This window comes from Schistocerca cancellata, chromosome 2, assembly GCF_023864275.1.
Source record: "Schistocerca cancellata isolate TAMUIC-IGC-003103 chromosome 2, iqSchCanc2.1, whole genome shotgun sequence".
Taxonomy (NCBI): domain Eukaryota; kingdom Metazoa; phylum Arthropoda; class Insecta; order Orthoptera; family Acrididae; genus Schistocerca; species Schistocerca cancellata.
In genome coordinates, this window is record NC_064627.1 from 1,090,701,209 (window position 1) to 1,090,715,003 (window position 13,795).

At 46.9% G+C, this 13,795-nt stretch overlaps 1 protein-coding gene across 1 annotated transcript in view; it reads left to right on the plus strand.

Moving 5' to 3' along the window:
* LOC126161236 (sodium channel protein Nach-like) overlaps nt 1-13,795 on the plus strand; it is a 230,827-nt gene that overhangs the window by 19,389 nt on the left and 197,643 nt on the right. The window contains exon 2 of the mRNA XM_049916977.1: nt 1,287-1,419. Coding sequence (XP_049772934.1) covers nt 1,287-1,419 — 133 coding nt within the window. The remainder of the gene's footprint in view (nt 1-1,286; nt 1,420-13,795) is intronic.

Sequence of the window (13,795 nt, forward strand, 5' to 3'; positions counted from 1 at the left end):
TGTTTTTATAAACATTGCCAGTAAATACAATTGGTATGTACTGACAACTATAAAATTAATAAAGATTATGAAGCTGATGAGGCGCTTTACAACGTGAGGCATCCTAAATACAAAAATAGATTAAGAAGATTGGAGACCTAACCTAACCTAACCTAACCCTCTCCTGTAGCAAGGAATCAGAGTGTTACAGTGAGCCTGTCTTCTGCAGATGTAGCAGTTGTTAAGTGAGTATTGTGCTTTGTGATATGAGGATACACTTCTCTGAGCACACACAGAAATGTATGCTCATCCATTCTTAAGTAACTGATGTTACGTGAGCTTATAATGGAGGACGTCAAGTCGTACAAGTTTTGTTGAATGCTTTTATCGTGTCGTCGTAAAACCCACGGATTCACCCAGGTACGTTTCCTTTTTTTCCCCCCGCTTCTCTTCCGCATGTGCACACAGTGCAATTGTGGTACATGCAACTGCTGCAGTTAATAAGTTGTTGTTGTTGCCGAAAAATATGATGACAGTGTAATACTCCTTTTTAGCTCCACATCAAAGATCTTTGTCAAATATATTTGACGAATATTTTATGCATCTTTGATCAAATCTTTGACAAAGAAATTTGATAGTGTAATACCGGCCTTAGGAACAACTGAGAGTCTCTAACAGAACCTTGGAGAACGTCAGAAATCGCTTCTCTTTTACTCGAGGACTCTCTGTCAGTCACTACGAACGGTGACCTCTCCGACAGGAAATCACGAATCCAGTCGCATAAATGAGACTGTATTCCATAAGCGCGCAATTTCACTACAAACCGCATGTGAGGTACGGTGTCAATAGGCTTCTGGAAATCTAGAAATACGGAATCAATTTTAAATCCCTTGCCAATAGCACTCAACAGTTCGTGTGAGTAAAGAGTTAGTTGTGATGTTTTTTAAATCCGTGTTGACTGTGTGTCAATAGACCGTTCTCTTCGATAATTACGAAAACAGCTTTTTCCACAAATGTATAAGAACTTAAGTCTTTTATCGTTCTCCAGTCAGCACACCTGGGGAAGACCATTTGCAACAGTGGCCGAAACGTTGGAGAATTTTTACACCTTGACAATGCGGTCACGTAACCGGTTGCAGAAGCCTACGCTTGCAAAATACGATGATCTTTGTTGATAGCTCAGACTGCAGCGACTGGACACTCACTTTAGATAGAGCTCACTTACTGGCTCTGCCCGCTCATCTCGCACCGCGACTGCGCTCGGCGCTCTCTGTGGTAACGGAACGCCGTGTTGTGTTTGTTTCCAGGGTGGGCAGCGGCAATGGAGTCGGGTGGCAAGTTCCGCTCTGCGCTGCGGCTGATGTACCTCGAGTTCGCCGCCAACACGGGCATCCACGGTCTCAAGTACATCACCGAGGACGGCCGGCGGCCTTTCGAGAGGTAAAAGCAGCGCCTCCGCACTCTTACCGACGACAGTCGCACGCACAAGCTGAGGCAAACACAAATATAAAATCACACTTCACTGCCTATACTGTTAACTTATTGAAAATGGGACACTTGTCAGAGACAGCAAAGGACTTGGAAGAACAGTTGAACGGAATGGTCTGTGTCTTGAAAGAAGGATATAAGATGAACATCAACAAAAGCAAAATGATGACAATGGAATGTAGTCGAATTAAATCACGTGATACTGGGGGGATTAGATTCGGAAATAAGACACTTAAAGTACGAGGGGCGTTTGAAAAGTCCGTGCAAAGTCCGAGAGATGGCAACACCGCCGCGTATCGAGGTCATGTTTAGTTAGCAGCATCTTTGGAAAGAACGCACACCAAGTTTAAGCCACATTGGTCTATTTCTTTGTGTTTGGCATTCGTGTGACTCAAGGAAGTCGAGTGATTGTCAAAAAATGGACGAAAAAGAATTTCGTTTGGTGATTAAACATTACTTTATGAAAGGCAAAACGCCTCAAGAGACTGAAGAGAAGCTTGATAAACATTACGGTGACTCTGCACCTTCGATTGTAACAGTTTATAAGTGGTTTCAAAATTTTCGGAGGGGCCGTATGGGCACAAGTGATGCTGAACGTTCTGGACGTCCAGTGGAGGTTACGACTCCACAAATCATTGATAAAATCCATGATATGGTGATGGATGACAGAAGAGTTAAGGTGCGTGAGATTGCTAGTGCTGTGGGCATATGGAAAGAACGGATACATAATATTTTGCATAAACATTTGGACATGAGAAAGCTATCCACAAGATGGGTTCCGCGACTGCTCACGCTTGACCAAAAACGGAATCGTCTGAAGTGTTGCGAGGATGGTTTGCAGCTGTTCAGGAAGAATCCGCAGGGCTTTGAGCGTCGTTTCGTCACTGTGGCTGGAACATGGATACATTGCTATACTCCTGAGACCAAAGAACAATCTAAACAATGCGTTACCAAGGGAGAATCTGCACCAAAAAAGGCGAAGAGCTTCCCTTCGGCCAAAAAGGCTATGGCGACTTTCTTTTGGGATTCCCAAGGGATAATCCTCATCAACTATCTGGAAAAGGGTAAAACTATTACAGGTGCGTATTATTGATCGTTATTGGACCGCTTGAAAACGGAGCTACAAGAAAAACGCCGGCGATTGAACCGCAAAAAAGTCCTTTTCCATCACGACAATGCACCAGCACACACCTCAGCAGTTGTGGTCGCGAAATTAGTGGAAATAGGATTCAAACTAGTTTCACATCCCCCCTATTCTCCAGACTTGGCTCCCTCGGACTACTATTTGTTCCCCAATTTGAAGAAATGGCTGATGGACAAAGATTTTATTCAAACGAGGAGGAGATTGCAGCAACTAAATGCTATTTTGCAGACTTGGACAGTTCCTATTATTCAGAAGTGATCAACAAATTAGAAGTGTTGGACGAAGTGTGTAAGTCTAAAAGGAGACTATGTCGAAAAATAAAAAAGGGTTACCCCAAACACGTGAGTAGTTTTTATTTTTACACGGGCTTTTCAAACGCCCCTCGTAGTAAATGAGTTCTGCTATTTCGGAAGCAAAATAATTGATGATGGTTGAAATAGAGAGGATACGAAATGTAGACTGGCGATGCCAAGGAAAGTGTTTCTGAAGAAGAGAAATTTGTTAACAGTGAATATAGATTTGACTGTCAGCAAGTCCTTTCTGAAAGTATTTGTATGGAGTGTAGCCATGCATGGATGTGAACATGGACGATAAACAGTTTAGACAAGAAGGAAACTAAAGCTTTTGAAATGTGGTGCTACAGAAGGATGCTGAAGATTAGATGGGTAAATCATATAACTAATGAGGAGGTAATGAATGGAATTGGAGAGAAAACGAATTTGTGGCACAACTTGATCAGAAGAAGGGATCGGTCGGTAGGACACATTCTGAGGCATCAAGAGGACACCAATTTAGTGCTGGAGGGAAGCGTGGAGGGTAAAAATCGTAGAGGGAGACCAAGGGATGAATACAGTAAGCAGATTCAGAGGGATGTAGGTCGCAGTAGTTACTCGGAGATGAGGCTTGCAGAGGACAGAGTAGCATGGAGAGTTGCAACAAACCAGTCTCAGGATTGTAGACAACAACAACAACAACAACAGGACGCATGTGGCAAAATACAGCGCTCACGAGGAGAACACGGCAAGTGCCATGACCCAATTTCCCAGAAGTTTCGCTCAGTGGAAAAAAGTCAAAATAAGCGAAAAAGTGCCCTGGCTGTTACGTAGATACTTGACCGTTCCTGACAAAACGACCGTCAAATTTTCTACGCAATTTATATGTCTTTTAGCGGTCGATACACTCAGCCCTAGTAGTGGCATATTAGCTAGCCTCGCGGATTTTCAGTTTTTCGTCCCGTCTTCGAAACCCGATTGTAGTTTATATTTTATTTTATTACTCTTTCATTTATCTACTCATGTCCGTAGAAGACTGCAACACGAATATTTCTTATCAAGTTAGGGTATACAAGAGCGTTATATTAATTGTAAAATTACAATTAGGTTTCGCAATAAGTGCCATACAACAGTTATATCATACATGTGTCTGTGGTCTTTTCAGTAGTTACAATCTTTTTAAATTTTCATATTCTTGAATTTTATTCTTATATCAGTTCTTAATTCATATATTCTTATTTTTATTCTTCAGAAAGATTTTTGTGCGTTCCCTTGGATTATACCGATCGTAGAAACATTCTAAACACAGATATTCGGAAGACCACGAACATCACTCGAAGGCAGGTTCAAAACAGCAATATCTCACTCGGGAAAGAAACGTCATTAACGTTGCTGAAGATTTCATCCTTGGATAAGGATTTCGCGGCAAACCAAACACGACCGATCATTTTTCGGAAACCTGGCGGTTGTGATTGATTGCGAATCAAGATTCACTGCAGGAATTTCACCGAAAAAAAATTTCAAATGCTTTTTTTCATTCATTTATTGTTTTTTCTTAAAATTCATCTACCAGGAATACTAGTAGTATACACGAATAAGGACAAAGTTATATCAGTATACATTGGAAACATTCATGTAGTAATCTTCCACGGACGTGGATAGACAAATGAAGAACAAAAATAAAAGTAATATTCGGGTTTCGAACACGGGGCTCAAAAGTGTAAAGTAGCGACGCTAGCTTCTGTGCTACCGCTTTCCAAGCTTTCCCAGCGGATATGTTTTAAGCTGTCTTCACGGCTTTGTCGCCGGATGACAAGCAAATTCGACAATATTTCCTCGGAGCAGCTGTCCGACATCTTCAGATGGTTGAAGCTTGCTGGTGACTAGTTACGACTGACGGTATCCGCAGACTGTGTAGAACACGCGCGTGAAGAGTGCTGAGGCGCATGCTCAGTGATTTGCAGATAGATTACGCCATACTAAAAAGCCCTCTGCCGAAAGCAGCCCTCCTGAACGTGCGCTGTACGCTATGTTTACTAACAGTGCGGCCAGACGTCACTCACTAAAAACTGTTCTAGACCAATGTTATGACGGCTCTGTTATCGAAAAAACCTTGATTTTCTCGTCGTGATTTATAGCAGTCAATGCAGGGTTCCAGGTGTGGTCAGTTGAAATGCTGCGTCCCTGTTGATAAGATTATCAGCTGTGCGCATGTGTATTTCTTCCTTAATGACGCGCCGGCCGGAGTGACCGAGCGGTTCTAGGCGCTACAGTCTGGAGCCGCGCGACCGCTACGGTCGCAGGTTCGAATCCTGCCTCGGCCATGGATGTGTGTGATGTCCTTAGGTTAGTTAGGTTCAAGTAGTTCTAAGTTCTAGGTGACTGATGACCTCAGAAGTTAAGTCCCATAGTGCTCAGAGCCATTTGAACCATTTGATAAAGCTTCTGTCTTTTCATAAATCATGCGATGTCCTGTATTCAGACAGTGTTCCGCAATTGCCGACTTCTCTGGTTGGAGTAGGCGTGTATGTCGCTGATGTTCATCGCAGCGTTCTTGTACTGTGCGACATGACTGCACGACCCACATTAAAAAAATGGGTTTAAATGGCTCTGAGCACTATGGGACTTAACATCTATGGTCATCAGTCCCCTAGAACTTAGAACTACTTAAACCTAACTAACCTAAGGACAGCACACAACAACCAGCCATCACGAGGCAGAGAAAATCCCTGACCCCGCCGGGAATCGAACCCGGGAATCCGGGCGTGGGAAGCGAGAACGCTACCGCACGACCACGAGATGCGGGCACGACCCACACTGACAAGGAGTCTCGTACATACCACGTTTCGTCAGGCCAAGATCATCCTTAACCGAATCCAACAGGTTCCTCAGTTTTGCAGATGGCCTGAAAACACGATGTCATATCTTCCGAGTATAGTACTCTTCCGATTCTTGACGATGTGGCACCAAAATATGGCAAAAAGGCCAAAGTGGTGAATGTCTTTGTATCTTTATTCTGTTCCGTATATTGAACTCGCTTGGGCCTGAATTCATTACGTATCTGTCTCTCAGAATACCTGTTTTGTACTAACGTACGTAATGCACTATCGCATTGTGCAGGGTGATGGCAGCTTGTAGCCTGCAAATATAGATCTGTATGTTTTGGCTTGTGGTAGACGCTGTGTCCCGAGATTCCATCTGCTTTCCTTCGTACCTAAACGTCAACAAAAGGTAAGGTACCAACTTTTCCCACTTCCATTGTTAAGTTTATATTCGGATTGAGCGAATTTAAATGCAGAAAAATGGTTCAAATGGCTCTGAGCACTATGGGACTCAACTGCTGTGGTCATAAGTCCCCTAGAACTTAGAACTACTTAAACCTAACTAACCTAAGGACATCACACACATCCATGCCCGAGGCAGGATTCGAACCTGCGACCGTAGCGGTCGTGCGGTTCCAGACTGTAGCGCCTTTAACCGCTTTTTTTTTTTTTTTTTTTTCAGTAAACAAACTGAGTCGCCTCCGTCTTATTGGCGAAGCAATCGTTTGGAACAAAAAAAGTTTCTCAAAGCCAAACTCAAATTGTGAGGAATAAATAAGGAAATTTTTTGTTTTTTTTTTTTTTTCAAAAGAAAACAAAGACTCCAATTATACTGGTTTCGCCTTCCAGTAAACAAAAATGAGTCTCCTTCATCTTGTTGGCGAAGAAGCAATCTTTTGGAACAAAAAAAGTTTCTCAAATTCAAAATCAAATTTCTTGTTCCTTTAAGAACAAACTATGAAGAATAAATAAGGAAAAGCGTTTTAAGTCGTCGTGCGACTTGTAGTTAAAGTCCAGTTCTTACAGGAGCTCCTGAAGTGTCCGCCTACAGCATGCCAGCTCGTCCAAACGTGTCTTCTCATGGCGTAGGCGTGGGTTCCGGGTAGCAGATCTATTCAGTTCGGTTCGTTTTATACAGTTTTCAGCTTCTCATGGCTTGGACGTTCCAGCTACTAGGTGGGTCATCGAAAGTGCTCCGTAAGAAATTGGAAAAATATTGTTTATAGCGTGGGTTGCGTATCAGGACGCAGTGTCGTTCGTTGAGATAAGTCCAATATCCTAGCGTAGACTTGTCGCCAGAAGTAAAAAGATAGCGGATCGTGTGGCCACAGATCCAATTCACAGAGTTAGTTTTGGCGGAGGGGTAGAAAGTCTTATCGGGGTGCAAAAGCATGTGGACGTCGATCTGAGCCGGTGTCTGGCGAGTAAGAAACGCCAAAATTCGCCGCGCAAGTGTCCAGACGTCTAGCGCTGTGCCACAGTGGAACCGGTGGACATCCGTGTCATCCACTCCACAGTGGGTGCAGAGGGATGAATCGGCGAGATGGATGCGGTGCAGACGATCTCGGTTAACTTGTTTGCCATTCACGGTGATGTACCACGCTGATTGAACGTCTGATTCGAGAAAACGCGCATGGATCGCCTTCCATATGTGTCTCCACACGTACTGTGGATACTTACGTTCGATGGGGTTGGACGGGCGGCACTGTTGTAACAATTCGGAGACTGTTTTCGTGAGGTACAAACGTGTAAGTGGTAAGGACCGGTAGATATAACTGAACTCCAGGAAAAATCGTTGGATGTAATAAAAGGGGGTTGGAATGGTCGATACCAGTACTGGGGCGGACAAGGAGGCCGGTGCAAAGTTGTGAAGCAGGAGGCTAGTAAGGCTCTGCGGGCAACGATGCCAAAGTTTTAGTTGGGAGCTGACGTATAGTGCCTTGACACGAGTCGGCACGTGGATGAGTCCCAAACCGCCACGATCTCGTGGCAGTGCAAGGGATTCATACTGCACCTTGAATAACATCCCCGAGCTGACGAAGGAGCCGAAAGCCATCAACAGTCGTCGCGCCAGGAGATTTGGGACTGGTAGTACTTGAGCCACGTGTGGTATACGGGAAGCATGATACATGTTCACGTATTGCGCGCGTTGGATAATGTCGAGAGCTCGTAGCCGGTGATCTGCGAGATTTGCTCTGATTGTCTGTAGCAAGCGTCTACCATTGATAGTCGCTGAGCGGCGCAGGTCTGCTGTGAAATCAAGTCCAAGACACCGTATGGTGGCGGAGACACTAAGCGGGGCAGCGCATCTCTCCGGCAAGCCCTCACCAATGAGCAGGACCTTGGATTTTGACACGTTGAGGCAGCTCCCCGACGCTTCGCCGTAAGTCGCCACCCATGCCAGTGCTGCTCGTACTTCATCTTCACTGCGCAGATATAGTACTATGTCGTCTGCGTAGGCTGTACAACAAAAACGGTGGCCTTGCACAGCCATGCCTTCCAAACGTTGGCGCATGCCCTGGAGCAGGGGTTCCAAGGCGAAAGCATACAAAATCGTGGAAAGAGGGCATCCTTGTCGTACAGATCGTGCGATGACCAGGGACGGTGTAAGACGACCATTGTACATGATTTTGGAGGTTGCACTACTCAACAGGCGCATAATCACCGTTACAATACCGCCAGGAAAACCCATATGCTGAAGAACTGTCCGTAAATAGAAGTGGTCAACACGGTCGAAAGCCTGGCTAAAGTCCAGTGAAGCCAAGGCGCCAGGGAGACGCTGATGATGCGCTAATGCTATCATGTCTCTGTAACGGCAGAGGGCCGTACGGATGTTGTTGTCGCCTCCTAGGGAAGTCTGGTCGCAGGATGTGACGTAACGTGCGACCTTCTTGAGACGCGATGCCAGTAGCCGTGTGAATATTTTCATGTCGCTGTTGAGCAAAGTAATTGGTCGATAGTCCTGGACCCTCGATAACCCACGCGGTTTATGTACGGGGATAATAATTCCTTCTAGAAAGGCGCTCGGGACCACTGTCATCGGTGACATCAGCTCTTGTGCGATTGCCGTCCACGTGGAAGCCAACAAATAGTGAAAACTTTTATAAAATTCGATGGGGATACCGTCAGGTCCAGGAGATCTGTTATCGGAACCCGCCTTGATAGCGTCTAGCACTTCATCGGTGGTTACGTCGTCTTGGAGGTCGTGCACTGCATCCTCTGGAAGAGTGGTCGTAGTAAGCTGAGCGACTTCTGTGATCAGTGCTGCAGAATGCGGTACGGCTGCGTATAGCCCGGCAAAATGAGCATGGAGAGCACGACCGATGCTTTGTTGGGTGTCGTGCCGGCGCCCTTCCACATCAGTGAGGACTTGGATCAGAGCTCGTCGTCGTCGTTGTCTTTCCTGAAGGAGGTGGTACATCGACGGACGTTCTTGAGGGATTCGATTAGAAGCTCGAGAACGGACTACAGTGCCTTCCAAGTTACGCCGCATGATCATGGAGATCTGCGCCTTCGTGCGATGGACCATCGACTGCCGGGCTGGCGAGAAAGGCATCGTCGTACAGTCACGTAGAATGGTGTAGTAGAAGTGCAGGGTATTAGTTTGCCACGCCTTTAATTCCTTCCCATAACTCATCAGAGTCTTCCGGAGGGTCGGCTTTGCACAGGAGATCCACCATGATAAGGTGGAGGCATAGGCTTCTCGACGATGGTGGCAGCGTGCCCACGCTTCTTCGACCATACGGCGACAGTCTGAGGAGGTCAGGTGAGCGACATTGAGTTTCCACAGACCACGACTATGCCACACTTGCTGTCGGGCGAGAGTGACGTCACAGATGTACGCATCATGGTCTGAAAAGGCCAAGGGCCAGATTTCCGCATGCCGTGTGCCATCAGCAAGGGAGCGGGTAACGTAGATGCGATCTATGCGGCTTGACGAGTGAGAGGTGTAGAATGTATAGCCCGGTTGAAGTCCGTGGAGCTTCCGCCATGTGTCAACAAGTCGGAGACGGTCGATGACCACTGAGAGAGATGCACAAGGGGAATGTCGCGGGAGTTGGTCCGCGGGCTCCTGTGTCGAGTTAAAATCCCCACCGAGTACCAAATCGTCCTGCGGACCAGTGAAAAGGGGCGTGACGCTTTCGGCAAAAAAAATTTGTCGGTCATGACGGCGGCCAGTGCCGGACGGTGCGTAGATATTAATAATACGCACGCCGAACAGTGTGAGGGCCATACCTCGCGCAGTGGGGAGGTAGATGACGTCCTCTGCAGGGAGGCCGTCGCGTAGCAGGATGGCGACGCCGCTACCGGTATCGGATGCGGGGGAAACATGGGCGTTGTATCCGGTGGGAACTAGGAAGTCAGCCACAAACACCTCTTGTAAGAGTGCTATATCCACATCCGCAGAGTAAATAGTCTCTCTGAACATGGCCAGTTTATGGGGGGCACGAATGGTGGCAAGATTCATCGTGGCGATACGATATTGCTGTGTGCGGCCATCCTCAGTATTTGCAGAACGTGCGGTAGAAGTAGCCGGCAGGTGGAGACCCGCCGGTGGTCCCGCAGTGGTGATAATTACTGGCGGGACGCCTGCCCCAGTGTCGCCGAGGTGGACTCCTGTGCAGACACGCTGGCAGTCTGTTCCGCTTCTTCTTCAACGTCATCGGCCCAGGAAGCTGACGACGTGGACATGTGACGGTCACGTACTTCCGGAACGGGTGTTGTGGATTCCGGAACATGAGTGGCAGGGGGATCGCCGTCATCATTCGTTGACAACGGCGAGGACACGTCCCTGGCCGGGAGAGTAGGCGTCACAGGAGGGGCGCCTGTTGCTGCCACATCGCGTGACTGGACGCAATGTGGGAGATCACCGTCAGACATCAGGTCGACATCTCGTGGGGCCGTCTGAGAGAGGGCGTCATCGGAAGGCGTTCGTCGTCGTTTCCTGTGTTTACGAGGCGACCGCTGTTTCCTGATGTGGCCTTCTGAATCAGAATGTGGTCGCCCGTCGTCTGACGCCGAACCCGTCTGGACAAAGGCAGACGTCGGCACGACACCGAGGTCGACGTCCATGGTTCCAACAGGAACATCGGTTTCGGTCTGCAAACCGGACGGTCCTGAAGCGAGCACTGGAGGCGACGCCGTGCTTGTGTCCTCGGCGCGTTGTGCTGCGGCGGGTGGCGTTGACGAAGCTGCTGGCGCAATCGAGATTGGTACGACGGGGTCCTGTGCAACCTTGGCGTAGGTGATGGGTAAGGACGTGACCGTCGAAGCCTGGGTCTCTTCACGTAACGGCGTCTGTATTAAACGGCGGTGTAAGCATTCGGAACGTACATGTCCCTCCTGGCCACATCCTGCGCACGTTCGTGGCTGTCCATCATACATGACGATGGCCCTCACACCGCCAATCAGCAGGTACGATGGGACATGTTTCGTCAGCTCAATTTTTATTTGCCGGACGCCATTTAATACGGGGTAGGTCGTAAATGTTTGCCACTTCTCCGCGACGTGACCTAAGACGATGCCATATGGTTGGAAGGCGGCAATGACCACATCCTGAGGCACCTCGAACGGGAGCTCAAACACCCGCAATGTCCGGAGACCGAATCCAGCATGGGCGACTGTCACAGCACCCATATGTCCATCAGAGTGTTTAAATTTCAGTCCGGTGGCATGACGGTGAATTATGTCATTGCAAATTTCCTCCGTCGACATCTTAATGTAGACAACACTTCCAGTGATGGAAAAATGTATGCCGATTACGTCCTGGGGGTTCAAACGTAGATCCTCACGTATAAACTGTTCGACTTCGAAAGCTCTGGGTCGTGGATGTTCGGCCTGAAACGTTACTTTGATCGTTGCACGGCGGTACGAGTGCGCCATGGTGTACGTTAGTACTGGACTCGATAGACACAAACACCGCGACGCGGAAGTAAACACCACCGAGAGCGGAGCGTCGGACGGCGCGCGGAGCAGCTCCGCACGCTAGCACGGCTGAGAGCCGACTGACAAATATAGATCTGTATGTTTTGGCTTGTGGTAGACGCTGTGTCTCGAGATTCCATCTGCTTTCCTTCGTACCTAAACGTCAACAAAAGGTAAGGTACCAACTTTTCCCACTTCCATTGTTAAGTTTATATTCGGATTGAGCGAATTTAAATGCAGAAAAATGGTTCAAATGGCTCTGAGCACTATGGGACTCAACTGCTGTGGTCATAAGTCCCCTAGAACTTAGAACTACTTAAACCTAACTAACCTAAGGACATCACACACATCCATGCCCGAGGCAGGATTCGAACCTGCGACCGTAGCGGTCGTGCGGTTCCAGACTGTAGCGCCTTTAACCGCTCGGCCACTCCGGCCGGCTTAAATGCAGAAGATACGTAGATACAGTGTGAAATTCATGTGGTCTCATCACAAATGTATCATTCACATACCGTAGAAAACAAGAAAGTCTGAGAGTGGCTGAATGTAGTGCTTTTTCTTCAAAGAGCTCCATAAAATAACTGGCCACCACGGAAGACAGATGGCTTCCCATGACGACACCGTCCACTTGTTCAAAATATTGGTCATGAAATAAGAAGTATATTGAAGTAAGCACGTGTTTAAATAATGCCACTCTACCCTTAGCAAACTTGTTGCTAATGAGCTCTAAAGAGACCTGCAGGAGAACCTACGTAAATAACATGAAAACTTACTAAGAGATCCAGCGATTGCAATCTAAGGCGACCTATGAAATCTTCAGAGTTTCGAATATGTGGTCGTACTTGCCTACGACACATTCCAATAGTGATGTCAGATATTTGGTAACGAAACAAGTAGGTGCTCCTATGTTACAATGGGACGGAGAGACACCCCACTTGGGTAGGCCATAAAGTCTAGGAGGAACTGCAGCCTATTGACCAAACCCTTGGTGATTTGCGCTGGAATCGAGTTTTCCTGATGACTTTCAAAGTCTTTCTCTGGATCCTACCCGTCGGATCACTTTTTAATTTACGGTAGGCAGGATCGTCGAGTATTTTGTATATCTTGCTATTATATTCTGTGCGTGAGAGAAGTACAGTAGCATTTCCTTTGTCAGTAGGTAAGATGACGATGTCTTTGTCTCCTCTCAATTCTCGTAGAGCATTTCTTTCAGCTGAGGTGATGTTGAAGTTGAACTTCTTAGATGCGGCATGTGTCATTCCCAATCTCTTCGGCGCATCCTTGGGAAGTTTCGAAACAGGCTGTTCTATTCCACTAATCACATCTCGGATGGGAATGGTCTCCGGTGTAGGTACCAAATTCAGGCCCTTCTCTACCACCGAAACTGCAGCGTCGGCCGAAGTCATCTCCTTGAGTTTAAACACAGCACGTCTTCTTGGCACGTCTTCTTGCGTTCGCGCTTCAAGTCGATCGTATTTTGTCATTCGACGAACCTTAGCTTGTCGCTCAGTCCAACCAGCCAGTGCCCAAGTGGCACTGTCTACCCAGTTCTAGGATACCAGTGAAAGGCTTGCCGAAATCATCAGATGGAGTGATAGTATGACACGTATAGTCCACCCTTTCTCTCACAAGTGCCACACTTCCCCGTTGTTTAATTCTAATGGCAGCCGCAGAGTTTATACAGTCTTTAAATTTAGGAAACGTAAATTTAGCAGACATGTTGGGTTATTTTCAGTTTTCTTCCAACGATCGAAGTTTCTGCTAAAATGGGTGATGGTACCTGCCGAAATCTCGTCAGTGCAATTTTCCACTCTCTTCGTAGCTCCTTAACGTAGTCCAAACTTGTGCCTATTATTTTGGAAAGGGGAGATACTCAGGATGAGATAAATTTAGTGAGTAAAGTGGATGATGCAAGGTTGACATCTGCTTTCCAACGAGGAACTGACGCGTCACTGCATCTGAAAGTATACATTCTCAAAAATTTTAGAGAAGTAAACATACAAACGGCATCTTAACCAACGAACTAAAAATAATATTTTTCTCAAACTCATAATTGCGATTGCCGAAGAGTTCTCGATATTGAGAAGGCTATTTACATACACAGCGATAACGTTCTTACTTCTTTAGGCAATAAGTTGTAGGCTAATGTCATTTTTGGTGATCTG